Consider the following 27737-nt stretch of genomic DNA (forward strand, 5'->3'; position numbering starts at 1 on the left):
TTGTTTTACAGTGTGGCTATTGTTAACACTAAAACTATTTTAAAAAGCATGTTCATTGAAATAAAATTAAATATAAATATTAGATTAAAAACATAGAAAGTGGGAAACAGAAATTGTGTGACATAAAACTAAAACTGCAAAAACTAGCTAAATAATTTTTAGAAAACAAATGAAAATGACCAAAGTTAAATTACTAAAACTTAACTTGATTAAAATTACATTTCATAAAACTGAAGATTAAAAAATAATATATAATTCAAAACATTAAGAAATACTTTAAATAATACAAAAAATAACAGTTTTGTCTAAAAGAAAAAAGGAATCAAACTTGCATATAGGCCCCAAAGAAAACTGCAACACATTTAGCACTTCCTTTTTTTCTTTTTTGTCAGTAAGAAAATTGTCTTCTTGATAACACACGAATGTATGCATACAGATGCTGAATGCAAAAAAAGTGACTGGTTAGTCAAGAAGGATTCTTCTAATGCCTCATATCTGTCCTTCCTGCAACTGTCTTCGAACGTTTGTTCCTTTTTCTTTCATCACTCTCCCCTTCAGACTTGCTGGCTGCAGGCGTGAGAAACGTTTCCTCCACTAGCCTTCAGGCCAGAGCTGTAGCTCCTGCGGTTCCTGTGACCAGAGTGTCAGGGGTGTCGATGTTCCCACATAAGGCTACACTGTAAATGTAAATGACAGTATGTGAGTGACTGGCAGATTGGTGTTGAGTTCTTTGATGCTGAGCGACCCCTTCATCAAGCATCATATGAAATTGTCATCTAGGGAACGCACATACACATTTATATTCTGATAAAAGCCTATGTGTGTGTGTCTGTGTATATATAGCCTATATATATATATACACAGTCTACTGTGTCTAAAGTGGACCATCAACTTTCAAAAAATGAAACGTGTAAGCCTTGTTTTTTCTTCCATTTTAAGTCTGTGGATGTGGCAAGTAATCATGTTGGCTTTTTTTAAACTTTATAACTGAATAATTGTTAGTGTTTTCACAATGAACAGATGCTGATTCAAAGCAATTTGGATTTTGAAAAGATGATTATTTAAATAAAATCAAATTGACGCAAATGCATGGTTAATAATAATATATGCCATTACTTTTTTGAGCGCAGAAATCTTACCTATTTTACTGATAAATATGCATCACATTAAGTTTATGATATGTTTTTCAAATGGATTGCAATCTTGTATGCAATCCAAATGCATAAATCGTCAATTTAGGCCTAGATGTTTTTTTGAGAGCAGCCTTTTCAATAAATGATGCAAAAAGAATTTTTGCTTTTGTTGTTTTTAGTAAATTTTCTATAAATTAAATATTCTTTTAATTATTTTTCATTCTTAAAAAATGCCTTTATATTGCATCTACAACAACAAAACATTTTTAAAATGCAGATGTTAAAATCAGCAGAACAATTTGCATGAACATATATACTTTTAATCTGAATCTGACATATATCATTTTGTTATAATTTTTCCTCGTTTTTTTTTTTTTTATCAGAATACTAAAGCATTATTTTCATTTAAAGATTTAAGAATCAGGAATTAGAATTTCAATTGCAAGTTTTTTGGTCTCAGACTTTTGGACCCCATGCACTGCCATGTATCCATGCTCTCCAGATAATAACATCAACCATTTCAAACACATGGACCACTATATATGCTCGGAAACAATACATTGACTTTCCGTGTCATTATGAGTAGGCCTATCTCAATGGATAACTATGTTGTTTTGGCAATTGCATAAAGAAATACTAATGCACCAGGTTGTAAAAAAACAACAAAACCCCTAATATTCATTGCAACTCAAGTATAGCTAGTCAGTCATCAAAACCACACGGAAGACTCAAAGCCACAGTTTCTGCAGGGGCTCAGAACAAAGGCAAGTGCAGTTTGGAAACAAGGTGAGGCAGAGGAAGGGTCTGTGGGCGTCAGGAATAGGAGGGGTGCTTGACTAGCATCGCATTGGATGTGGAGGCAGGAAGGTGTGAGTGTGTTACTGTAGTTGAGCGGCGCGAGCGAGCGTCAGTCCGTCAGTCACCTGCCCTCATTGTTTCTCCGCTCATGGACTAGTGGAGTAGTTTGGCACATGACGGAGAGCAACGGGAGCCACAGTTGTTGTTTTTTTCCAAGCTAAAGGACTATCTACCTCGCTGCCTTCGCGAACATTGTTAGAGTAGCAGAAGAAGCGTTCGTTATTTATGTTTATTTATATTTATTTATAACCCGCGCGTTTCGTATCTACACTGCACTGAATTTCGCGCCCCGATGCTTTTACATCAGTTCGTGAATGGGACGTTGGAAACGATGTCTCCCAGTATTCAGAAAGACACGACTTTCACCAAGATCTTCGTCGGCGGTCTGCCGTATCACACCACGGACGCGTCGCTCCGCAAATACTTCGAGACTTTCGGCGACATCGATGAAGCCGTGGTAATAACGGACCGACAAACTGGGAAATCCAGAGGATATGGCTTTGTAAGTACAAATGTCGTACATCAGTTGTTGTTGCTGTCTAGGCTATAGCTAACTCTCAACAGCTTGTGAAATTAACGCGAAGAACAACACTTTGCCTTTGTTGGGTTTTAGTACTCAGTCCGTTCAAATTTTACTCTGCGCAACGTTTAACTAGGCTATGTGCACTTTATTGGCCGTGTTAGGTATTGTCGTGGAAATTTATAAAACTCATTTTATAGGAATAAACGCGACTTTGAGCTGTTGTGGACCGCAGTTGTGCTAGAGCGGTTGTTGTGGACCGATTCTTGAATCAATTGTTCTTTAGAGTCGGATTGTTTCAACGTAGACTGTTCAACGGACACATGCAACGGCATTGAACCGGTAAACGTCTCTAAAGAGACATGTCCGTCCGACTCGTAATGAACCCAGAAGTGAGCTTTTTATAAACACACTACAAAATAGAGTTGCTTTTAATTGCTAAATTTCATTTTAAAAATAACGGACCATGTTATTACATTAAAGAATCGCTGAATGCGTTCTTTAAACCGGCTCTTTGAAACGAACTATCCAAAAGAACCGATTCACAGAACTTCACTAGAACGTGTCGCTCGTGCGCGTGCGGTCTCTAGGTGACAATGCAACCGTCGCGTGCCGTTGGCTTGGCGCGCGTCTTTTGTTACAGTTCTGAGGAAACAAAAGCCAGCGTAGATCTACTACACTACAGTATAAACTCCATCAGCAGCTCAATGAACTGCGTGTTTTAGCTCCAACATGGCTCTAAATGGCCGTGAAGCATATCCTAGTAACAAATGATGATTTGTAGGCTTAGAATGAGCCCTTTTTAATAGGCCTAAATGTTTTTCCACCTAGTCCGATTTGGTGCTGAAGGATCTTAAATGTAATCCTTAGATATTGAGAGCTTTTCGGGGGCACAATATGTTCTTACATTGCATTGCTCCACAAGTGTGTGTGGGTGTGATGTTGAGAGTCACATGTGGGACCATAAGTGGATTATTTCTAAAAAAGCATGTCATCAATTATCTTCTTAGCCTCTTGGATGAAGTTTGAGAGCAGGGTCTCAGATTTCTGTCAAGTGGCCCCTTTTAAATACTTCTTTTAAGCTTTGTAAGTGGAAAGCATAGTCCGGTCCAAGGGTTTATCTGCTGTGATATGCTGCAAAGCCAACCTCTGCTCACTTAATATGGAGGTTATTATGAGGGGCCCTGAGGAACGGCCCTAATGACCGTTTGTTCAGCCAACCACATCTGACTGCATTTATAACATCAAATGAGTGGCTTTCCCTGTCATTGCATTATTTTCTTTCACTGTGCCTCTTTGCATATATGCAAGCCTTAAAGTCCCCATGAAACCAAAATTGAAGTTTTTTGGCTTTTAGTGTGAATATGTTAGTCTTACTGTTATCTATAAAAGCAATGACAAAATTCACATTTAGAAGATATAAGCATTCAAAACTTACAGTCTCACTTCCTCCAATATGGGTCAATGATTTTGATGACATCACTCTGCACTTCAGCTTCTCATCAGACTTACTGTCCAATCAAATGCTCTCTAGAATCTGAAGCTCCGCCCCCTACATTATAAATAGATGCTGAAGCTGGGGTGAAATCTGTCACTTGTTCACACGATTTAACGATTTAGATAGTGTAATGCTTTCCATTGGGACGAATGAAGTCTGGTGTCACATTATTGTCACACAAACCGCCGCAGCTCCAGTCCAGAGACATGATAGCACAGAGCGGATCGGTTAGAGCATAGGTCGGCAACCCGCGGCTCTTAAGCGCCGCCCTAGTGGCTCCCTGGAGCTTTTTCAAAAATTTGAAAATGGAAAAAATATATTTTTTTGTTTTAATATAATTTCTGTAGGAGGAAAAACATGTCAAATATTCTTAAAGTTTTTCAACGTTGTAAAAATGTGTATAATAAATATTTAATTTTAACATTTCTGTCAACGAAGAATTTACGTCATAGACTGTGACACACGTGTCTGTCAGATCGGCGTGATGCCAGACCGGTGGCTGACAAACAAACCGGCGGGTGTGTCATGGGCCCTGGATCCCAAGGGGAAAAAGAGAAAGATAGCTGAGCACTCCCAACGCACTCTAGTGCGGCGCGGGACTAGATTTGATGGCCGAGCGCGGGCGCGTGCGGTAATGCACTCACTCTACTAAAACAAAATAAAACCGATTTACAGGCCAGAATTTCTATTCATAACATGTTTGCAGCGTTGAGCGATATAGCCAATCACAGACATATGTGCTGATTTCTTGAACGCAATGGCCAATCAGAAACATTTAAGATAGACTCCCCTCACCGCTCAAAACTGACTTTTTTGTTCAGTGCTGAATTCTGTATGCTGGCAAATCCTCTAATTATAACGAACAAAGTGTGGATATTATGAAAGATTCATTGTGCAGTCAGCTTCATTGATAATAACAGAGATGTGTGAGATTGTGATGAACTGTCAGCTTTTTAGGAATTATTAAGAGAGCGCACTTTGCGCGCATGCAGTCATGCCAAACCATGCACGCATAGTAAACTGCTTGCTTTTATGTTAAATTAACAGTGGTTTGTGTTTTAATGCTTTAATAACAAATAATGTATCAGGAGGATACGGTGGCGACACGTAGGCTAACTTGAAAGTATTTGGAGGTACAGAAAAAAGTCTATTTGCGGGCGGGAGCGGGACAAAACATAAATGTTGCGGGCGGGAGAAAGAAAGTTGAGAACGTCAGTTATAACGACCCACGCATTAAAAAATGGTCGGGTTAAAATCGGGCTCGGGCTCATAATTACGTTTAATGTGTCGGGCCGAGCTTGATTTTTTGGGCCCGATCTAAGCTCTAATTTGTAGCCTACTTATCATTTTGATACTAATAAAGTTAATATAACACTTACAGCATGTGTTGCCTTCATTATAAGGCTTATATAAAGCTTTTAATTTTTTGCGGCTCCAGACAGATTTTTTTTTTTTTTTTTTTTTGGTCCAATATGGCTCTTTCAACATTTTGGGTTGCCGACCCCTGGGTTAGAGATTAGGAGGAAACTGCGGCTTTACCGAGCTCAACGGCTCTGGCCGAGCTGTGATATTTAAACGAAACACTATTGGCTATTGTTAAAAAGGGGAGGGTCTGTTTGATATGCCCCGCCCTGTCTTCCTGTTTCAGTGGAAATTACATCAACACATTGAATAATGCATACGCATTTAAAGGGACTTCAATGGACCATTAATATGGCAGTAACATGGTAAATTGATGTTATTGGGTGTAATATAATACCATGATGGTATTATAACATAGCCTACCATGCAATGTAATAATAAAGTTATACAGTGGTTTGATATTATGGAATATCTTAAAAGAACACCGTGGTAAATAATCAAATCACATTACACATCATCTTGTTTAATATGTTTACATCAACTCTACTAGGATGCAGATTGTACTATTTTATTTTAAAAATATATAATTATCTAAATGTTTTACATTAAAGTGATTAGAACAAGTTATTTTTCTTTACAATTTTTTGTAATAATGCAAAAAAACTTTTCGGACCTGTCTTCTACATTTGATAAAAGTAAAATGTAATTTCTTAATTTGTTTTCTTTTGTTTTTTGGGGGATGAAATATGATCTGCACGGGTTTCGTGAGTTTCTCTATAGCGTCTGTGTTCACTGGTACAGAACTGTATCGTGGTTTGCCTTCAAAAGCCGTTGGAAAGCACAGATAAGGCCGCACAGTTTCACTTCATGCTTTTTCTTCTTTCTTTCTTTCTTTTTTGGGCACTGTATCTGCTAAGGTGTAAACATGCACATTAGATAAACCAAGGGTGTGAGAAAGGGAAGGAAATAAAAGAGACTGTATGAGAGAGAGTATTCACGACAGTCGTGAATGATATAGTCTTTAATATGCTGGCTGATACACTCCCTGTGTGGGAGGCCTCGTCTAAGTCTTAATATTCTGGAATAAGAAAAAACGAGTGAGGGTTACCAGAAGAGTTCCCGGAAGATTACAACACGGCCCTAATGTTTTCCCAACACACTCACTGAGGCTTGTCACCTCATTTGCTAGCCGCGTTTTGTGACTACTGAGATAATAACATGGTGGCAGCTATGAGTGTGAGTGAGTGTGTGTGCTTGTTTTGTTCGTGTTCAGACTGAGACGCTCTCCACACAAGGGCACTACAGAAATGAAGCGTACACTCTGGTGTTTACCTGACAGAAACCAGATCCCACGAAATCTCTTCCTAACCGCTCCGCTACTGCTCTGGCTGTATTTCTAGTTTCACCAGCCCTGGGGAACACAGCTGCCACTGGGTCTCCACAGGGTGGGGCGCGCGCGTGTGTGTGTGTGTGTGTTAATATTGCAGCCTGCTGGAAGTGCATTTGTCACAGAGACCTGAGCTGTGAAAACAAGTCAGCAGTTGAGGCTGCTTAACCGCCTCACTAAAACACCCAAAAACATTTTCTACTTAATTCGTGGTATTGACATTTGGTATTAATAACACGCTTGTACTTTTAAGATGAATCCAGCAAAGAGTTAAATGTGGTTTATAAGAGCCAATAAAAAAATAGGCAGCAATAGACAGTAGAAGAATTAACAGTATTTTTGATCAGTTGATAAGATGAACTGCATTGGACTCAATATTGGTATATCATGTCAGTTTATTTTTGCATATAGCATTATGAAATCATTTCAAAGAGGTTATTCTTTCTTTTTAATTCAGTTAAAGTTTATTTGTGTAGCTCTTTTCAACACACAGACATTGTTTCAAAGCGGCTTAACAGACAATGCATGTTTCACAGTTGCAATACGTATTCCTTTATCACAATACTTATAGCTTAAGGATACTTCTTATTAAAGTTTAAGGATGACATAAGATGTTATTAAGACATCTTCAATTCAATTAAATATGAATTTATAAGGGTTTATAAGTGGGTTTATAAATTTAGGAAGAAATAACAGTGAGACAATGGAAAATAAAAACAATATGCAAAATAATTACTTTTTTTCATTTCGAAAAACAATTAGGCTATGAGTATATATATATATATATATATATATATATATATATATATATATATATATATATATATATATATATTATATCTTTTATTGATCTATGTATCTATCCTTCTATATATCTATCTATCTATCTATATATATATATATATATAACAGTAGTCAACCTTCGAAGTGGATCAAAACCTTTCATTAAAGTTATACATGAATTTTGAACAATACCCGTTCAAACTTTTTTGGTCCACTTCAAATGTTGACTACTATATATATTAAAATGCTGTCAATTGATTAAAAAATATTAAATAATTAATCCCATTTTTCTGTAATTAATTAGCATACAATTAATTGCACCTAACATAAAAATTTGCAATGTATTTTTATATTGTAACACATAATACACACACATTGAATCTGCAAATGAATGTAGAAACAACATAAAGTTGGTCAATTCTAAAAATATAGTTTTTGTTTTCATAGTTTTTAACCCATGTAACCTTTACATAAGTATCTTTTCTTTACGTATAAATAAGGTTGTTGAAGAAGCCAACATTTTACATACCAGTGAAATAAATAAAGCACAAATAAATACACTAGAACAAAGATACAAATGAAATAATCATTGCTTTAAGATTTCCAGGTATGTCTGACAGTAGTCAGGTCAGAAATACTACAGAAATTGACTAAAGTAAGCAAATGTAAAATAACTGTAAACAAATGTAGTCTTCACTGTATTAAATATATATTAATCATTATTAAAGCTGCAAAAGTTATTTAGTAAAGAGCAGTGAGTGATTTTGATGAACATTAATGCTGCATAATAGGCTGCTGTCACTTTAAGAGCTAATGCACATGACCCGGACCTGATCACCCGTCCCATGCGCAGGCATCAAAGTACCAGAGAGTCACATACCCAGTCTGTTATTGTAGGACCATCAACTTTATAATTTCACACCCCTAAAACATGAAGCAGAACAAAGCGAACTGTGATTAGTTTCTTTGGGTGTCAGTCAGACGACCTCTGGGCGGTCCAATGAAAGCTGGCTACGTGAGACTAATGTTCTCCCAACTCTGTACGTTCATTTAAGGCTTTTTAAATTGTGCTTATGAGGATACTCGCCAAAAACAAGCATTTTGACATCATTTCATGTGTTTTTTTCTGTCCATTCAAGCGCATTAAGTCCAAGCCTATTCATGTACACCCACCCACAATGTAATACCAAATGTAGCATTTTAATCAACAGTGCATTTTTTGTTAACCTTTTACCATATGTCTTGGAGTATCGCAATAATATCGTATCGTGAGCTCAGTGTCGTGATATGTATCGAATCGTGACATGAGGGTATCGTTACACCCCTAATAAACTTGTGTCTGTATTTAAAATTTCTCTTTCCTTTTCAGGTCACAATGATAGATAAAAGTGCAGCCGAGAGAGCTTGTAAAGATCCCAACCCTATTATTGATGGACGCAAAGCTAATGTCAACCTGGCGTACCTCGGGGCCAAACCACGCAGTCCACTGACAGGTAAATACCAGACATGAGCCTTAAACTTCTGCAAATTACGGTACTTATCTTTTAAATACTCTAGTTAACTATAATTGTTCTGTCACTTTTAAAGGTGAGCGGTGTTATTTATGCATCACAGAAATGCAAAAATAATGCCTGTTTTCAAACTGGTTTCCCGAACCCTCCCCCTCTCTGCCATTGGTCTCTCCCAAACTCACACCATTGGCTGAGACAGTGTTGCCATGTTGGGCTGTTTAACATTTCCCTGTTTTGAAAGTGATTTATTCTATTCTGCTGTATGAGAAATGATACACTACCCCTTTAAGAAATGAATTGTAAAGTTGTTTGAAGTTCTTCTTCCCTTATACGGTAGAGAAATTGTTGCAGCTTTTTCCTGTTGACACTGATGTATGTTTTCATCATAACATGCCCTCAGTATCATAATGGTGTTTGTACTCTGCACAAATATACCACACACACACACACACACACACAAGCAGATTCACACAAACACAAACTCGCACTTATTTTAACAGTTTGTTTGACGGGTTATAAGCCTGTCAAGAATTTACTGCCATCCTGCATTTGCATCTTTGCATGTGTGTGAATGTGTTGGCAGAAATTGGTATGCTGAACTCAGCATGTCTATCTGTACGTTTAACCTCCAACTTTGCATTTCTCTGTGGCTAATATGTCTGAAAAGAGGAAGGGTATTGTCAAGAGAACTTAAAGCACATACACCTGTCCTAACACACTGTATTCACAAAGGAACAGAGGATATTTCGGCCTCTGCTCTTGTTCTCATCCCAACAAACGGCAGTCCTGTATCGCTCTGTCTCTCGCTCTCTCTCTCTCTCTCTCCTCTGCCGTTGTGACCATTGTCACATACCGTTTTTTTTTCTTTTCTATTCAGACTAATTGTCACGTTGTCAATTGTCACTAATTGTTATTCTGGGTAACATTGTTCATGCACTTTTTTGTATAAAGGTCATAATACTTATGTTATTTCTAATTTTGTTTACGTTCGTTAAGTAAAAAAATTTCATCTAATATTTTTAATCTAATAATTTCAGCTTTGCTTCTATTTAAAGGAAACGGTTTTTAATTGTGTATGTTTTATTCAACACTTATGTTGAGTATACTTTTGTTTTGACAGAAATTTTTTTAAATGATACAAATTATTAAAAAACAAATCTGCTTTACCAATTATTTTCAAAACGTATGCCTATCTACTGGTGCCAAAGCCTTTTACACCACCTAGACAATTCTGACTTTAAGCTCTGCAAAAATTGTCAAAATAAAATTCAATTCCTAAACTTTCCCCGGCCATTGAAAGAATTTTCTTTCATTGAATGAAAGTTTTGTGAAAATGATCAAAAATGCTGGTGCTGGCTGGCAACCTGGGGAAAGAGTTAAAAACATGCATGAGAAATCATCATAAGAAAGGTATATTCAAGCCATGTTCTGTATGGATTGCATTTTTAATGTATTTTTTAGTAACATACAAAATGTATGTCAAGTCACTGGCCCATGTTTAATGGACATAGAGATTTTTTGATAGACATAGAGAAACACAAGTTGAATTATGTTCACCATAAGGTTTGTGTAAAGGCTAAAGTGTGTTTATGCAAGTGCTGGAGTGCTGTGTGAAGAGGCTGTTGAGCCGTGTGTGTGTGTGTGTGTGTGTGTGTGTGTGCGTGTGTGTGTGTGTGTGTGTGTGTGTGTGTGTGTGTGTGTGTGTGTGTGTGTGTGTGTGTGTGTGTGTGTGTGTGTGTGTGTGTGTGTGTGTGTGTGTGTGTGTGTGTGTGTGTGTGTTGAATGGGCATCCAGGCGAGAGATGTTTCTGATCTGTGTCCGGGCAGATACACTGTTACGCTGGAGAACAGACAGCCTGGAGTTTTTCACATGAGCGACTTCATGAGAGCGTGCAGACAGGAAGAGAGGAAAAATAGAAAGAAAAAAACAAAAGTGCATATTGGGTGAACGGAGAGAATGAGTGCCAATTAAAGCCTAAGGAGTGTGTGTTTGTGGAGGACGCAGAATAATAAACATGCATCATGAATGTCAAATACAGGGCAAGTAAAAAAATTGACAATGAATGACTCTAAGGACAAATGTCCAGAGAGAGGATAGTGAATTAATTCCATTCAATTTCTTCTATTTAACAAACATTAACCTTAATTCACTGCCAAGATGTCTTTAGTGTTGTGGGTTTGAGATGTGAGGCTTTATCGACACAGTGACTTAAACAAAAAAAGCACAAGTACAGTAATGGACTTACAATGTGAGTCTATGGGGCAAGACATTTCAGAGGAGTTAAAAGCAGAAATATGCCGCTTGTATTTTTGTTATAGTACTTATTAATGGTCAAACGATGTTGTTGTCTTTAATGGCCAATGCTGATATCTTAGAGAGCAGGGTGGCCGGCCGATGGCTGATATATATGATATCATGTAGTTTAAAGTAGCATATGCTGCATTGAAATTTATTTAATGACATAATATTTAATGAATTAGAAATAAATTAAAAAAGGAATACATATAAAAAAATGTCTTGTAATGTCTTATAATTTATAATAAGACATAAGTATTAAAGAAAGTAAACTAATATAGATGCAGAAAGTGAGCTGTGCTCTGGCGCTGTCAAAATAAAAGTCCTGTTTCTGACACTTATCGGCCAAACAGCCAGTGCTGGAAAAAAAAAATTATATTCAGGTGAGTTATATTCAGCTGCATAGATTCTGTTGTAGGATGATGAATCTCTGGTTATGTTTTTCATAACGACCCCGTTCCTTGGGTTTTTATGTGGTCATGACAGATTTTGAGATGAAAGTGATTTTATCACGCTAGTTTCATGTTTACACAAACGAGGATTAGGTCTTGTGGCTATGTTTTCAAAAAAGTGTGTATTTTAACATGCCTTGCAATGTCCTGTCCCATTAACCTCCATTATAAGCGCTTTACTCTACAAACCATGTTTGTTCATGTTTACAAACTGGAGAATGAGGTGAACGTATTTTCTGTGGTAATCGACAGTATGCCATTGAAAGAGCTTCAAATCTGGATCATTCCTGTAAAGGCCATGACACACCGGGCCGACGTCAAAGTTGTCGGCTGCGTCTCGACCAAAAAGCTGCGCTTGAACACACCAAAAGGACTAAAGGCGACTAGCACGTACTTGTAAGTAAAAATCTGTCTATTTCAGCAGGTATTAACATTCGTCATTCAAAAAGGGAAACTGGAACTAGGACTGCCGATACACAAACTGTAAATAAAGTGACGCTTGCTCACCACTTTGAATATCAGTCATGCTGCTTTTCTTCATTCCAGGCGGCTCATGTTGTTATGCTAAATATTGGAATGCTCAGATAAGATGACGTAAAATTATAACAGCCTTCAGTCCGTACCTTCTTGACTTTTTTGCTTGCTTTCATCGCTTTCTGGACAGCCTGTCAGTTCTCTCTTTCACCGACGGCGCCAACGCTGATTTAACATGCTCAATCGGTCCAAAAATATGACAAAATGGGCCGACCGTCGGCTTGGTGTGTCATGGCCTTAAAGGAATCAAAAAGAAAAGTATTTACTCACCTTTCCAAACCCTGAATGCTGTTTATCAGTGAAACCCAAAAAGGGGATTTTGAAGAATCTTCAATTATTTTCTGTCCAACAGAATCCGAAAAGGACCCCCAAAAAAAACGCACTAAATTTGATTAAATTGGCATATTTGATTAAAGATCTGCAGTTTAAGAAAATATGGATCTTGACAGACTATAATAAACCATTGTTGTCCTGAAAAAGCTGATATTTTGTCATTGTAAGTAAATGGGGTCCAAAAGAACTTTTTTTCACTAGACTAGTTCCACTAAATAAAGAAAGTCCTACGGTTTGGAGTGACATTGAACTTGTCATGATTGTTTGATGAATTGTGGCTTTAACTGTCAAGGCACTGGCCGTTGACTCTGTTGTTTGTCTGTTGTTGTCACAGGATACTCTTCTGGAGTACAGCAGGTTCATCCAGCCCTGATCCAGAGGCAGTATGGGTAAGCACTTCTTCTCATTCTGCTAATGTCAGGGTTGAGGCAGGACCGTTTCTGCATAAATAACATGAAATCCTAGCCTGACCCCTTAGAAATAGTCCCGTCAAAAAAACCGCAGTTTGATTTAGCCCAAAACTGTCAGTTACTCCTAATCTGGCTTCTTCTGCTCACACACCCCGTTTCAGCTCGTCTGGCTCCCTGTAAACCTCAGATCTCAGGACGGGAGCTGTGAACGTCAGTGCACCATTTGTCGTGTGTTTACAGTGCCGGCTGCTTTTCTCTCTGCGGTTTATTTTCATCTCTCGCTCTTCCAAATTCTCTCTCATACTGTCAGTGACACTGTCTGGGTTTCTCACTTTTTAAGCTGTTCCCGTTTCTGTGTTTCCCTCTCGGTTTCTCTCTGTCAGTGTTTGTCTTTCTCTTGCTCTCTCAGCTCTCGGTCTCTCTTCCCTATCCGGTTTGACCTGTTTGTCTGTCAGTTAGGTCACCACCTGCCTCAAGTCTGCTAACCAGCCAGGTGTTATGCAAAACAAACCTTCTTCATCTCTCTCTTTCTTTGTCGTTCTCTCTGGCTAGACACATCTTTCGTGTTCCCTATCCCACCCACACATACTCACAAACCATCTGAATCAAACTTTTACCTTGAAGTACTAAAGCAATACTTTGTTAAAATAATGTCATTATTTACTCATGTCATTCCAAACCTGCAAGATTTATTTTTTTCTACACAAAAATGAACTAGTAGTGACAGTTTTTTGGACATTTATGGTACTTTTTTGTGCTTTTTGGAGCTTGACAGTTGTCTCTGGATAGAAAGAGCTGCATAAGATTCTTAACTTCTATAGAAAATATAGCATAAAAATAATAACAATAGCACTAGTAATGATACTAATGATCTATAGCGTGTAAATGTTTGGGGTCAGTAGGATTTTAAGAAATGAATACTTTTATTCAGCAAGGACACATTGAACTGATCAAAAGTGACAGTAAAGACGTTTATAATGTTACAAAAGATTTGTATTTCAGATAAATGCTGTTCTTTTTGTTCATTAAAGAATCCTGAAAAAAATGTATCACTGTTTCATCAAAAATATGAAGCAGCACAACTGTTTTCAACATTGATAATGATTTCTGACGGATCATGTGACACTGAAGACTGGAGTAATGATGCTGAAAATTCAGCTTTGATCACAGGAATAAATTACATATTCAAATATATTCACATAGAAAACTGTTCATTTTAAATTCAAATAATAATTCACGATATTACTATTTTTACTGTATTTTTTATCAAATAAATGCAGCCTCTGTGAGCATAAGAAATTTCTTTCAACAACATTTAAAAAATCGTACCGACCCCAAACTTTTGAACGATAGTGTATGTTTCTTATTGTTGTAGTAAAACAAGTATTTGGTCACTGTGTCAAAAAACACATGTAAACAGACAGTCAATCTTCAAGCAAAATTCTTGTATCAGTCGTAAAATTCAATTCATTCACTACCTGAAGTTTTCAGATGTCAGTGAGACTGCAACTCTTGTAAATAACCAACCTCTGTGTGTACAGAGCGAGATTTAGCTCTCAGAAGAGGAGTGTGTGCCGTATTTAAACAGTGTGTATACATAGTGTAGCCTATCTGTCTTTTTTATGCTAAAGTCGAGGGTCTTGTCCATATCTGTGGGTTCTCTTTTTTTAAACTCACTGTCTAAGGGTTAGCCTTTGGTTTGAACAGGTGTCTTGTACCCACTGTGGGTCTGTTTGCATTGTGAGTTAAAGGGACAGTTCACCCAAAAAAAAATTAATATACTGTCATCATTCACTTACCCTCAAGTCGTTCCATGGCTTATAACGCTGTAAGGAAAACTTTTTTTTTTAAATCCCATTTGTCCCATTCATTTCTATGGGAGAAATGAATGAAAAAAACAACAACAACAACAAAATGAGTAAAGGTTGAGTAAATGATGAATTGAAATGTTTTAACTATATCTTTAAGGTAACTAAGGACATTGTCTGATGATGTTTGCTGAGTATTCGCTCTGAACAAAGCATCCTTTGTCAGGTTTGAGACGTGCACTACTCAGTTAGCTTATAGTTACTAGTTAGTGAGCTGTACATGGCTGGGTTGGCACTCTCGCCATCTGTTGGCTGGGGAATAGGGTGTTGTTGGTGTTGGGGGCGTCCTGGGGTTGCAGGCTTTGGCAGGGTGCTAGAGATGGGGATTACGGAAGTGGAGGGTGCTGCTAACAAACCCCCTGTGGTTGGGGGTTGGGTGTTGGCAAACACACAGCATTGTGGGAGGTCTGCAGGTTTAGGGAGCTCTGCTGAACTAGCACAATGAGGATCAAACTACTTGAGCATCTGAGATACACATACACACACACACTTCTCTCTTACACTGTTGGATTGTCATGTGCCCCAAGTCTAACCGTGCATCCCAATGTCCATACTATCCATCCCAAAAGATTACGATAAGTGTTTTCCCACAGCATAGTATGTTGAAGAGTATGCCAGAAGTCCCCGGATTGTCTACTGTTTCTGGGAGATATTTGAAGTGTGGATCCGTTCACACTCTTACAGCTAATATTGCCCACAACCCATTGTGCTTTGGAGGAGGATTCGGTTCAGAACTACACACTCAAGTAAAACGTGTTAAAAAACTACAAACATGGCGGATGTGCGCGGTCGATGGTTAAGTAGAGAGGTTAAAGGGGTTTGAGTGACTAAGTAAAAATGAGGAAATTAAGTTAAATGAAATATGGACGACGTTAAATGTGATTGACAGGCCAGTTTACGTGACGGGATACGCGTAACGAGAGAGCGTCTGTTAAAGATGCAATTTTATGACGAGTATATGTCCCACAGCTTGTCTACTCTTGTGATACACACTCAAAACTCTTTCTTCACAAAAAGAGTTCATACTTTTAAGGTGTAGTAAAAGTAGCCGAATTGGGACAAAGCATGATACATTCACTGACATTTGATTTTTATCTTCTTTTTTTTTTTGGTGACATTCACACTATTGCACCAGCAAGCAGTCATGTGACATTGTTGATAATCTTGTATTTATGGTTTCATTTTCACTTAATCATACACAACCATTCAAAGGTTTGTGGTCGGTAAGATTTTTTTTAAATGTTTGTGAAAGAAGTCTCGCCAAGGCTGCATTTATTTGATTAAAAAATATAGTAAAAATAATAATAATACTGTGAAATTGTATCACAATTTTAAAATAGCTGTTTTCTATTGTAATATATTTTGAAAAGTAATTTTATTCCTGTGATCAAAGCTGAATTTGCAGCATCATTACTCCAGTCTTCAGTGTCACATGATCCTTCAGAAATCATTCTAATGTGATGATTTAATGGTCAAGAAACATGAATTATTATTACTATTATCAATGTTGACAACAGTTGTGATGCTTACTATTTTAATGTAGAAACCAACATACATTCATCTGGATTCTATGATGAATAGTGTTCAAAAGAACAGCATTTATTTGAAATGTCTTTTCTGACACTTTTAATCAATTTAATGCCTCCTTGATGAGTAAAAGTATTAATTCCTTTCCCCCCCCAAAAAAAAAACTATTTTCTAGATAGAAAGATATAAGTACTATTTATTGTGCACATTTTTTTATCTTTAGGATTATGCACATTAATGCCAGAAATGTCACACAAGCACACATGTTAGCAGCGCTACATTAGTAAGAGTGACGGGACACGGGTGGCCCTCGCCCAAATCGCCCCCTTCACTAATTTGTCAGTAATTTAGTGATTCCACGGTTTGTTTCTGTGTTTGCCTGGTAAGACATGACCTTTAAAAGCCCCTCTGTCTCTCTGTCTCTTCGTGTCTGTGCCCCCACCCAACAGCTGCGGCTGCTAAAAGTGATATTCGGCTCTGGGCACACAAGATCATTCGTCCTTCCTCTTTGTCGTCATAATTTGCTCTCCCTTCCATGTTGCTTCTTTTCATTTCTCTTTGAGCTTCAGTTCTTTATCGCTTTCATGCACAGGCATTTTTAAAAAGGCTTCCTGCATTCCCATATCAACAGAACCACCTAAATAAATTACAGATAAATACTCAAACCTACTGAAATGTACTTAATTAGCTATATCACAGCGTTTTCAAATACTCAGATTACTCTAAATGGGGTCTTGTTTAATTGTTTGATTGGATGGAGGCAGATCTGATCATGAGCTTGTGGTCGATTTTAAGACTGAGCCGGGTTAAAGGGATAGTTCACCCGAAAATGAAAATTCTGTCATTAAGTACTGACCCTCATGTCGTTCCAAACCCGTAAGACCTTCGTTCATCTTCCGAACACAAATGAAGATCTTTTTGATGAAATCGGAGAGTTTTCTGTCCCTCCATTGACAGCTACGCAACTACCACTTTCAAGCCCCAGAAAGGTAGTAAAGACATCATGAAAGTAATCCACGCGACTCCAGTGGTTCAACCTTAATTTTATGAAGCGACGCGAGTGCTTTGTTTGCACGGAAACTATTTACAAAATATTAATCTCCAACTTGTATTCACGCAACAAGGTCTGCTCTCACATGTATGCGTTATGGTGAACTCGTGTTTTATTAGATTTACTATTAAATAGATAATTTTTTTGTAAATAAAGCTGTAAATTGTTTTAGTTTTTTTGTGCAAGCACTTGCGTCGCTTCATAAATTTGAGGTTAAACCACTGGAGTCACATGGATTACTTTCATTATGTCTTTACTAACTTTCTGGGGCTTGAAAGTGGTAGTTGTGTAGACTGTCAATGGAGGGACAGAAAACTCTAAGATTTCATAAAAAATATCTTCATTTGTGTTGCGAAGATGAACTAAGTTCGTACAGGGTTGGAACGACACGAGGGTGAGTAATTAATGACAGAATTTTCTTTTTTGGGTGAACTAACCCTTTAAGGTCATAATACACTTCAAGCAAAATCGAGAAACGAACTGATCGTTCCTATACAAAGTTTGTTTAGAGTTTGTTTCAGTTCGAAACAGCTTGCCAAAATGAACTTTCCAAAATGTTCGCCACGGCTGCTAAACACCTTCGAACTGCAGTTAAATTGTGTAATTTAACATTTAATTATTACAGGTTTGCATAATATTCTGAGTTTACATTTCACTGTTTTTATTCAGTCTGATGAATACTGAAGCAGTTTTTGTGTAGAGAGATGATTAAATGCTCACATTTAGTCCAGAACTACAATAGCATCATGTTTCACACAGCGCACACAACGCCTCTGCACTCACTCCTGATTTCACTCAACATGAGGACAGGAGAGCTGTCAGTCAATACATGGGAAAGCACAGTATTTTGTTGTAAATATATTACTTTACAAGTTACTTGGAAAAAAGGAATCTGATTACGTAGCTCGAGTTATTTGGAACATTTAAAAAAAAAGATTGAGTTCATTTCACACCTCTTTTAATCAGCTCATTTATAAAGGCTCCGAGACCTAATAAGGTCAAATAAAGATTAGGCAGCTCAGCTGTCTCTGTTAGCGGCACTATGGTTTTTGGAAGAGCTAAAGACACTAATTTTCAGCTCATTTGTAGCAATGGGTTTGCCCTACTTCGTCAGTCCTCACACCCTTGTCAATTTTGGTCTTCTTTATTTTGCCTCGTCTCTCTCTCTGTTTCTCTCTCTCCTCTTCCTTGTCTCTCCCAATCCCTCTATTTCCCTGTCTGCATTAGCATTTGCTAGGATGAATAGGGTCAGTAAGGACGGCAGACTCAGTTGATTTGCCTACTCCACAAAGCCACTGTCAGTCCCTATAAATCATCCTTCAGCCCAGGACGGCAACTAAGGGAATGGCAGACGAATGACACTGCAGATGTGTGTATGAAAGGAAGTGTATGCTGCTGCAGATGTGTGAGTGTGTGTGAGGATGTTGCCGGTTTTGTGTTTTCTATATTTCGAGCTGTCTCTGCGGCCCCTCTGGGTTCCTCTTTGTTTTTGAGCGTGTTTCATGGGTCTAGTGTAGCATAGCCTGTGCTGGTCTCTCTCTCTCTCTCTCTCTCTCTCTCTCTCTCTCTCTCTCTCTCTCTCTCTCTCTCTCTCTCTCTCTCTCTCTCTCTCTCTGTAGTGCTTCAGTCTGTGATGTTTTGCCATGATATCATCAGGCAGAAAGCTATAGGAAACATTAATGAGGTCAGTGAGCAGGTCAGTTGGCAGCTGACCTAAGTTACTCAAGTTACAGCTCCATTACACTACTGTTCAAAAGTTTGGGGACTTTAATATATTTTTAAAGAAATTAAATTGATCAAACGTAATAGTAAATACAATTATAATGTTACAAAAGATATCTTTTTCAAATAAATGCTGTTTTTTTTTTTAAATCATATTCTTAAAATAATCATTAAAACAAATGCATCACGGGTTCCTCAAATAATAATAAGCTGCACAACTGTTTTCAACATTGATAAGAAATGTTAGCAACTGCCCAGAAAAAAAAACGTTCCCTTTCAAGGGAACTTCGAGCTGCGTCAAACGCTGTGGGAACGCCCCTGCGTTGTGCGTCATGAAGCACGTATGGAATCAGCCCAATGGAGAGATGGAACGTCATAGGCGGGTGACGTCATCGACCAGGAAACTATAAAGCACCCCAAAAACACAAGCGCATCAGCTTCTGTGCTTTCAGTCGCGCTTTATGTGAATCTGTCCCTGTGTGAATATTGTCTGTCTTACATACTCTGCACCACACAAACAATTTATCATATATATATTGAGAGAAATGGCGAACGAACAGCAGTTTAAGAAATGTGTTCCTCCCTGCTCGCGCTATCTAACGGGCAGGGATACACATGTTCTTTGTGTTGTTTGTTTGGGAGTGCAGCATGCCCAGTCAGCTCTCGAGGGAGCTGATTGTGAGCATTGCGCAGTGTTGGGCAAGTTACTTTTAAAAAGTAATTAGTTACAGTTACTAGTTACTACTTCCAAAAAGTAACTAAATTAGTAACTCAGTTACAAATTTATAAAAGTAACTAGTTACTTAAGAAAGTAACTATTGCGTTACTTTCAAGTAAAATTAAAATTTAAATGCTCAAATGTGACCCCTCTACCCCTCTTTAACGGAACTTACAATACATGTGCATGTTCAATTATTTATGATAAATCTGAATATTATAATGAAATGGACACTTAATACAATACATTATTAACAGAAACATGAAACATTGTACACACATCTAAAAAAAAAAAAATGTTGCTGTGGGACAAAGTGGGACTAGCCTCCAATCAAATGCCATGTAGATATTATGTTTATATAGTGGATCAATGCAAATAACACAATAGATGTTTTGGAACTTTTGATATTTATTGCCCCTCAACAGGCCACAACTGGGCAAAATTAAATTAAGCTTGTTAAGCTCGTCGCCATACCTGTCTCTCGTTGACTGACTGGCTTGCTTGTGTTGTTCATTGTGTATCCTGTCCTGTCCGACTATGCGTTATGATGGGTCGTTCGCAATTCATGAGCGTTAGCCGTTAGTGATGATGGATCGACTCGTTCGCGAATGAGCTTTTGATGGGTCGTTCGCGATTCGCGAATGAGGCGACTCTAAGAGCCGGCTCTTTTAGGTGAACGTCGGGAGCTGGCTCGCATATCTGAAGAGCCGACTCTATTTTTACAAATTTAGCCTATAGAAATTAAATAATTATGTAATAAAAATGTAAATATTATAGTCAAAGTCATTTAAAGAGCCGTTTGTGAGCCAAAAGAGCCGGCTCTTTTCAGTGAGCTGAGTCAAAAGTGCCGAATGCCTACTACTATGCGTGCTTTCGAACACCCGCCCAACTCTACCTCTGATTGGCTTACAATGACATTTTACTCTACCTCAGTCGTCAGCATTTATGCGCTTGTCTCGTGCTCTGCCCACTAACCAAGGAAGAACAGTAAAAAAAGTATTTGCCTCTCGCTCAGAGATCTAGTTGGTCTGAAAAAAAAAAAAACCCAGCTTCATCAGTTATAGTAACGCTCCGCATTTTTTGGCAGTAACGGGAACGGCGTTATTAAGATGAGAAGAGTAATCAATTAGATTACTCGTTACTGGAAAAAGTAATGCCGTTAGTAACGGCGTTATTTATAACGCCGTTATTCCCATCACTGGCATTGCGAGGTCCTGCCTTTGAGGACGCTCCGCTCCCGCCGGGCGCTCTTTGAGGAGGGCGGTTCGGTGCGCGCTCCCCGCCGAGGCAGAGTGGCGGCTCTTAACGTGGGGATCGCAGATGGATCTCTCAGCGGGGGTTGAGACGGGCGCTGCCTTTTCTCTCCCTTCACCTGTGAGATCCAGTGCCTCAGTCCCGGGTTCGGAAGCACGCGCTGCGGTTTCTTCCGCTCGGGCTGAGGCACCAGTACTGCAATTATCCAGCTCCGAGGAGCTGGATGTTGTTAGTATTGCGGGAGATGTGGAGGATTCGCCACCTCACACTCCCGAAAGTGACGAGCTGATGGAGGTTTTAACTAGAGCTGTAGAAAAACTCAGCATTGAATGGCCAGTGACTAGAAAGGAGTCTGTATTAAAATCTAAGTTGGATGAGAGATTTTTGCCGTCACGAGTTCAGCCTCCACGCAGGTGCCTGCCGTTCTTCAACGATCTCCACACCGAGGTGTCGAAATCGTGGAAGAAACCGGTTTCATATAGAGTTTTTAGTCCCCAGACTTTAACATATTCCAATATTGGGGGGGCTAGAGCTCATGGTTATGGCGCTATGCCGAGGGTAGAAGAGACGCTCGCGAGCTATCTCTTCCGAGGCGGCGTCATCGCTTAGGGCACCTGCATTACCCACCAAGCCGTTGAGAAATACTTCGGGGTTGGTGGGTAAAGCGTATTCGGTGGCAGGTCAGGCTGCGTCATGTCTGCATACCATCTCTATTTTGCAGGCATACCAGGCTGACCTGCTAAGGGATGTGAGCGAGAGTGAGGAGGTTTCCACTGACGTGGTTCGGGAATTGCGTCAGTCTGCTGATTTATCTCTGCGTGCCACCAGGAAATCGGCCAAACTGATTGGTCGATCTATGGCAGCCCTGGTAGCCGCAGAGAGACATTTATGGTTGTGTCAAACTAATTTAAAAGAAAAATCATTTCTTTTAGATGCTCCTCTCTTTCCTATGGGTCTTTTTGGTGATGCGGTGAATTCTGTTTTTGACAAATTCCAAGAACAGAAAAAACAAGCAGCTGCTTTTAAGAATTATATCCCATTAAAAGTTCACGTCCCTGGGGCTGCTGGGCGGGAGCAGCCCCGGCCGTCTACGAGCTCGTCACATAGGGCGCAGCAGAAGCAGAGTGTCGCGTCTCGTGTTCCCCCTGCTGGACAGTGGGCTCAGACGCGGCACTCTCAGCCGAAACCATCTGGGAATAGAACTGATCTGAGGACAGTTATATTGGCTAAGAAGGCTTCGGCTAAGAAGAAGTCCTGACGCCAAGGCGTTCAGGATACTGAGGGTGGTCCCCACCGAGGCGGAAAGGTGTTCACCTCTTTTTACGGTGCTCGTTCTTCCTCGGTGCCCTCAGGGGCCCGTCCTGCCAACCCCGCCTTCATGCCGGGGCGTAGGCGGTCCCAGCGAGCACTTTCCCGAGGGACGCTCGCTCCCTCTGAGGAGGGTCTCAGAGCAGTTAAACCAGTCGTTCCCTGCCGGTGCGCCGTTACAGGGCGCTGTGTTTGCTGCTCAAGTTACACCAGAGGCCAGTCTCGAGAGACTGGTACCCTTAGTAGATTTTCTGGCAGAGTGGAAAAGCCTTCCAAGAATATCTCATTGGGTCCTGCAGACAGTAGAAAAGGGTTATGCTATCCAGTTCAGGTGTCGTCCACCAAAATTCAGAGGGGTTCTGCACACTGTGGTGGGCCCCGAGCAGGCTCTGGTAATGGAACAAGAGGTGAAAACGCTCCTTCAAAAGGAGGCTATAGAACGGGTTCCTCCTCCCAGTTTGGAGTCAGGTTATTACAGCCGATATTTCATCGTTCCAAAGAAGGATGGGGGTTGCGTCCGATTTTAGACCTGCGCCTGTTGAATCGCTCGGTAGGGAAGCTAAAATTCAAGATGCTCACTATCAAGCAGATCGTGTCTCAAATCAGGTCCGAGGACTGGTTTGTCACGATAGATCTAAAGGACGCATACTTTCACATTTCCATCCTTCCACAACACAAGAAGTTCCTGAGGTTCGCCTTCGGGGGCGAGGCGTACCAATACAGGGTTCTTCCGTTCGGCCTAGCCTTATCTCCCCGCACTTTCACGAAATGCATGGATGCAGCACTAGTGCCTCTGAGGCTTCAGGGCATTCGCATTCTCAATTATATCGACGATTGGTTGATTTTAGCTCATACGGAGCAGATGGCGGTTCGGCATCGAGATGTCATCCTCGCTCATATCAGAAAGTTGGGGTTGAGGCTGAATGCAAAGAAAAGTGTACTATCTCCGTCTCAGAAGACCACTTTTCTGGGTGTCGTTTGGGATTCGGTTTCGATGCGGGCGCGACTCTCTCCGACCCGCATCGCTTCGATTCTCTCAGCTGTGAAGCAAATAAAGCTAGGCCAGCTACTCACTGTGAAACAGTTTCAGAGACTGTTGGGTCTGATGGCAGCAGCGTCCAACGTTATACCTTGCGGCCTGTTGTACATGAGACCGCTACAGTGGTGGCTCAGGACCAAGGGATTCTCCCCGAGGGGAAATCCGCTCCGCACGATCAGAGTCACGCGGCGCTGCCTTCGTGCTCTGGTCATGTGAAAAGAAACTTGGTTCCTATCCAAAGGTCCTGTGCTGGGGGCTCTTTGTCGTCGCGTAACGCTAACGACGGATGCTGGCGGTCATGAGTGGTCGTCCAGCCCAAGGTCTGTGGCAGGACCATCATCTTTCATGGCATATAAACTGTCTAGAGATGTTGGCGGTGTTTCAGGCTCTGAAGCACTTCCTAGCAGACCTGAGAGGTCATCGTGTGTTAGTTCAGTCAGACAACACGTCAGTGGTTTCTTATATCAATCATCAGGGGGGCCTGCGATCTCGCCGGCTTTACAAGTTGGCCCGTCAGATCCTCCTGTGGTCCCAGGGGAAGCTACTATCACTGAGAGCAATGTATCTTCCCGGGTATTTAAATGTGGTAGCGGACTCCCTGTCGAGGCAGGGGCCGAGGCCAGGGGAATGGAGACTCCACCCCGAGGTGGTGGAGCTCCTTTGGTTGAGTTTTGGTCGCGCCGAGGTGGACCTATTCGCTTCCAAGGAGACCACGCATTGTCATCTGTGGTTCTCCATCAGTCTTCCAGCCCCTCTGGGGTTGGACGCTATGGTGCAGCCGTGGCCGAGGTCACGCCTGTACGCCTTTCCCCCGATTGCTCTGCTACCAGGAGTTCTGGAGAGGGTTCGCCGAGACGGGGTCAGCCTACTATTAGTAGCCCCGTTTTGGCCGGCCCGAGTATGGTTCGCGGACCTGATTTCTCTCCTGGACGGCTCTCCTTTGGAGCTCCCGGTCAGGAGGGATCTACTCTCTCAGGCGGGCGGCACGACATGTCACCCCCGCCCAGAATTGTGGAAACTGTGGGCTTGGCCTCTGAGGGGGCCCAGCTCATAGGGTCTGGTCTCTCAACCGAGGTTGTTGAGACCATTCTTCACTCCAGAGCTCCATCCACGAGGAAGCTTTATGCCTTGAAGTGGAAACTTTTCACTTCTTGGTGTGGAGAACACCTGCAGGACCCAGTTAACTGCCCAGTGGGTGCAGTGCTGGAATTCCTGCAGGAGCGCTTCTCCACAGGGTTATCCCCCTCCACACTAAAGGTGTATGTGGCAGCACTAGCTGCTTACCACGTCCCTTTCAGTGGAGTTTCTCTTGGGAGACACCCGCTTATAACACGTTTCCTCCGTGGCACTTTGAGGCTGAGGCCAGCGGTTCGTACGAGGGTGCCGACCTGGGATCTGGCCATTGTATTGGAAGGTCTTTCCCTAGCTCCTTTTGAACCTATTGAAGAAGTTCCTGAGAAGTTTCTCACTTTTAACTTATCTTATCTTATCTTTTTACTTGCTATCTCCTCATTAAAAAGAATCGGAGATTTGCAGGCTCTGTCGGTGTCACCCTCGTGCCTGGAATTTTCGCCTGGCATGGTTAAGGCTGGTTGGCATGGTTTCTGCATCCTAGACCAGGTTACGTTCCCAAGGTCCCTACTAATGTTGTTAGACCTACGGTTCTGCAGGCTTTCTGTCCTCCTCCATTTATGTCATCGGACCAGGAGAAACTTAATTTACTCTGCCCTGTTAGGGCGTTAGACGCTTATGTCCACAGAGCTGCCCTGTGGAGGAAATCAGAACAACTGTTTGTATGTTTCGGGCCACCCAGGAAAGGGTGTCCTGCGTCTAAACAGAGAATGAGCAAGTGGGTGGTCGAGGCTATCTCACTTGCTTATGAGTCGGCTGGTCAGCCTTCACCTTTGGCTGTTCGAGCCCACTCTACTAGGAGTATGGCTGCTTCCAAAGCTCTATTGTCGGGGGTTTCCCTGAGTGATGTTTGTGATGCGGCTGGATGGTCTTCAACGCATACTTTTGTTAGGTTCTATGACCTAGACTTAAGTTCTACCCCTGGGGCACAGGTGCTCTCGTCCTCTGTGCGCTAGTCTCACATGACGGTCACTTGGTCCTATGGAAACGTGGGTATTCGCGTTCCCACAGCGTTTGATGCAGCTCGAAGTTCCCTTGAAAGGGAACGTCTCGGTTACGTATGTAACCCTAGTTCCCTGATAGGGAACGAGACGCTGCGTCCTTCTGCCATACTCCCGGCATTCCCGTTAAGCGCTCCTTCAGGCCTATCAGAAGCTGATGCGCTTGTGTTTTTGGGGTGTTTTATAGTTTCCTGGTCGATGACGTCACCCGCCTATGACGTTCCATCTCTCCATTGGGCTGATTCCATACGTGCTTCATGACGCACAACGCAGGGGCGTTCCCACAGCGTTTGACGCAGCGTCTCGTTCCCTATCAGGGAACTAGGGTTACATACGTAACCGAGACGTTTTATTCTAACTTCATGCATTCTTTTTTTATCAACACTTGAATGTGGGTTATTTTCATTAAAAAAGCTGAGAAAATCACATTTCCGTTGAAGGCTACGACTGGATGGGATTCAGAACGATGATCAAGCACAGATGGAGTAGATCGAGCCCATCAACAGCTTCACAGTCCTGTAGCTCGTCCTGGGTCGACATTTCATTCAGTAAAGTTAGGCAGTTTTGAACTGATATGCCGTTTGGAGATCCTGTACTCTTCCAGAAGATGTGTAATAGCCGTATAACAGTGAAAACATGGATTGGGAGAAAGAGTTAAAAACAACTTATTCATGGGCAAGCACCACACACATTAAAATAAAAATGTTTTAAAAGTGTTAACTAAAGCAGTGTTTCCCAACCCTGTTCCTGGAGGCACACCAACACTACACATTTTCCACCTCTTCCTAATCGATCACACCTGAATCAACTCATCAGCTCGTTTAGTAGAGACTCCAAGACCAGAAATATATGGGTCAGAAAAGGGAGACATCCAAAATGTGCACTGTTAGTGTGTGCCTCAAGGAGCAGGGTTGGGAAACACTGAACTAAAGGATAAAACAAAACAAAAAAAAGTGTTTTTTGTAAGATTTTACCTTTCTGTAAAAGTTCACTCTATGTAAGTCCATATTTTATTTGTCATTGAGTAACTATACTATATAATATATCACCAAGAGTCGGAGCAGATGCAGATGCAGTTCGTGATGAGCAGCGTTTACTGTGAATCGAGCCGCTCTGAGACACTGCACACTGGTGGATCATGAGCTGCTCGCGTGTAAACGAACACACTCTGAAACACACAGCGCATATATTTAATCACAACCTTTGCAGCCCTAGTTAAATAGTTAACACTCTCTCTCTGTGTTTCTGTTTGCAGACTCAGCCAGCCATATGTTTACCCTCAGGCCTTCCTGCAGCCCAGTCTGGTTCTGCCGGCACAGGTCACCTCCTCCTCCTCCTCCTCCTCCTCCTCCACGACTCCTTACCTTGACTTCAGCACTGCCTACAACCAGTACGCCTCCTCAGCCTTCGAGCAGTATCCCTACGCCCCCTCGCCAGGCTTCCTGAGCTACATGTACCCGCCGGGCACCCCCGGGCTGTCCTCCGCCTCCTCCACCCCGCTCTCCGTCGGCGGCGCCCCGACCGCAGCCTTCATCCAGATCCCTCCTCATCAGCTCCACACCGACCGCCTTTAGGACAGGCCACAAGGACCGACCGGGTAATGCTGAAATTGCACTAGAACATCCTCATTATGGGACAGGGAACTGTGACATCATCAGCCTGTGACTGGGGTCACATACAAAGGGCTTCAAGTTCTTCTGCTTTTCATTATCCTTCAGTTTATGGACTTTTTTCTTATGATTAATTATTATGTCATTATTGTTAGAAGATTGTTGAAGAACCAATATTAGATTGCAATTCAGATGGATTCAGGGAATGATAGGAAACGACAGGTTATACACACACACTACCGTTCAAAGGTTTGGGAGCAGGAGGCTTTTTTCAATGTTTTTATGCTCACCTAGGCTGCTTTTATTTACAGTTTTGCATTATTACAATTTAAAAAGTGTATCGTCAAAAATTTGAATATATTGTAAAATGTCATTTATTCCTGTGATCAAAGCTGAATTTCCAGCATCATTACTCCAGTCTTCAGTGTCACA

At 40.9% G+C, this 27737-nt stretch overlaps 1 protein-coding gene across 1 annotated transcript; it reads left to right on the top strand.

The window, feature by feature from the left end:
• The first annotated feature begins 2181 nt into the window (after window positions 1–2181).
• On the top strand, window positions 2182–27404 carry rbm38 (RNA binding motif protein 38). Its single transcript, XM_056238382.1, has 4 exons — window positions 2182–2493; window positions 8911–9034; window positions 13001–13055; window positions 26951–27404. The coding sequence occupies exons 1-4, from the start codon at window positions 2284–2286 to the stop codon at window positions 27267–27269; spliced, it is 708 nt and encodes a 235-aa protein (XP_056094357.1). The 5' UTR covers window positions 2182–2283; the 3' UTR covers window positions 27270–27404.
• The last annotated feature ends 333 nt before the right edge of the window (window positions 27405–27737 follow it).

Source organism: Rhinichthys klamathensis, unplaced genomic scaffold (genome assembly GCF_029890125.1).
Source record: "Rhinichthys klamathensis goyatoka isolate OS25496 unplaced genomic scaffold, OSU_Roscu_1.1 h1tg000521l_1, whole genome shotgun sequence".
Classification (NCBI taxonomy): domain Eukaryota; kingdom Metazoa; phylum Chordata; class Actinopteri; order Cypriniformes; family Leuciscidae; genus Rhinichthys; species Rhinichthys klamathensis.

Excerpts from the sequence above, each read along its gene's own strand:
- rbm38 (XM_056238382.1), top strand. The coding sequence starts at position 2,284 with ATGCTTTTACATCAGTTCGTGAATGGGACGTTGGAAACGATGTCTCCC. Across the intron at positions 2,494-8,910 it reads AATCCAGAGGATATGGCTTT|GTCACAATGATAGATAAAAG; the intron begins GTAAGTACAAAT and ends TTTCCTTTTCAG. Across the intron at positions 9,035-13,000 it reads ACCACGCAGTCCACTGACAG|GATACTCTTCTGGAGTACAG; the intron begins GTAAATACCAGA and ends TTGTTGTCACAG.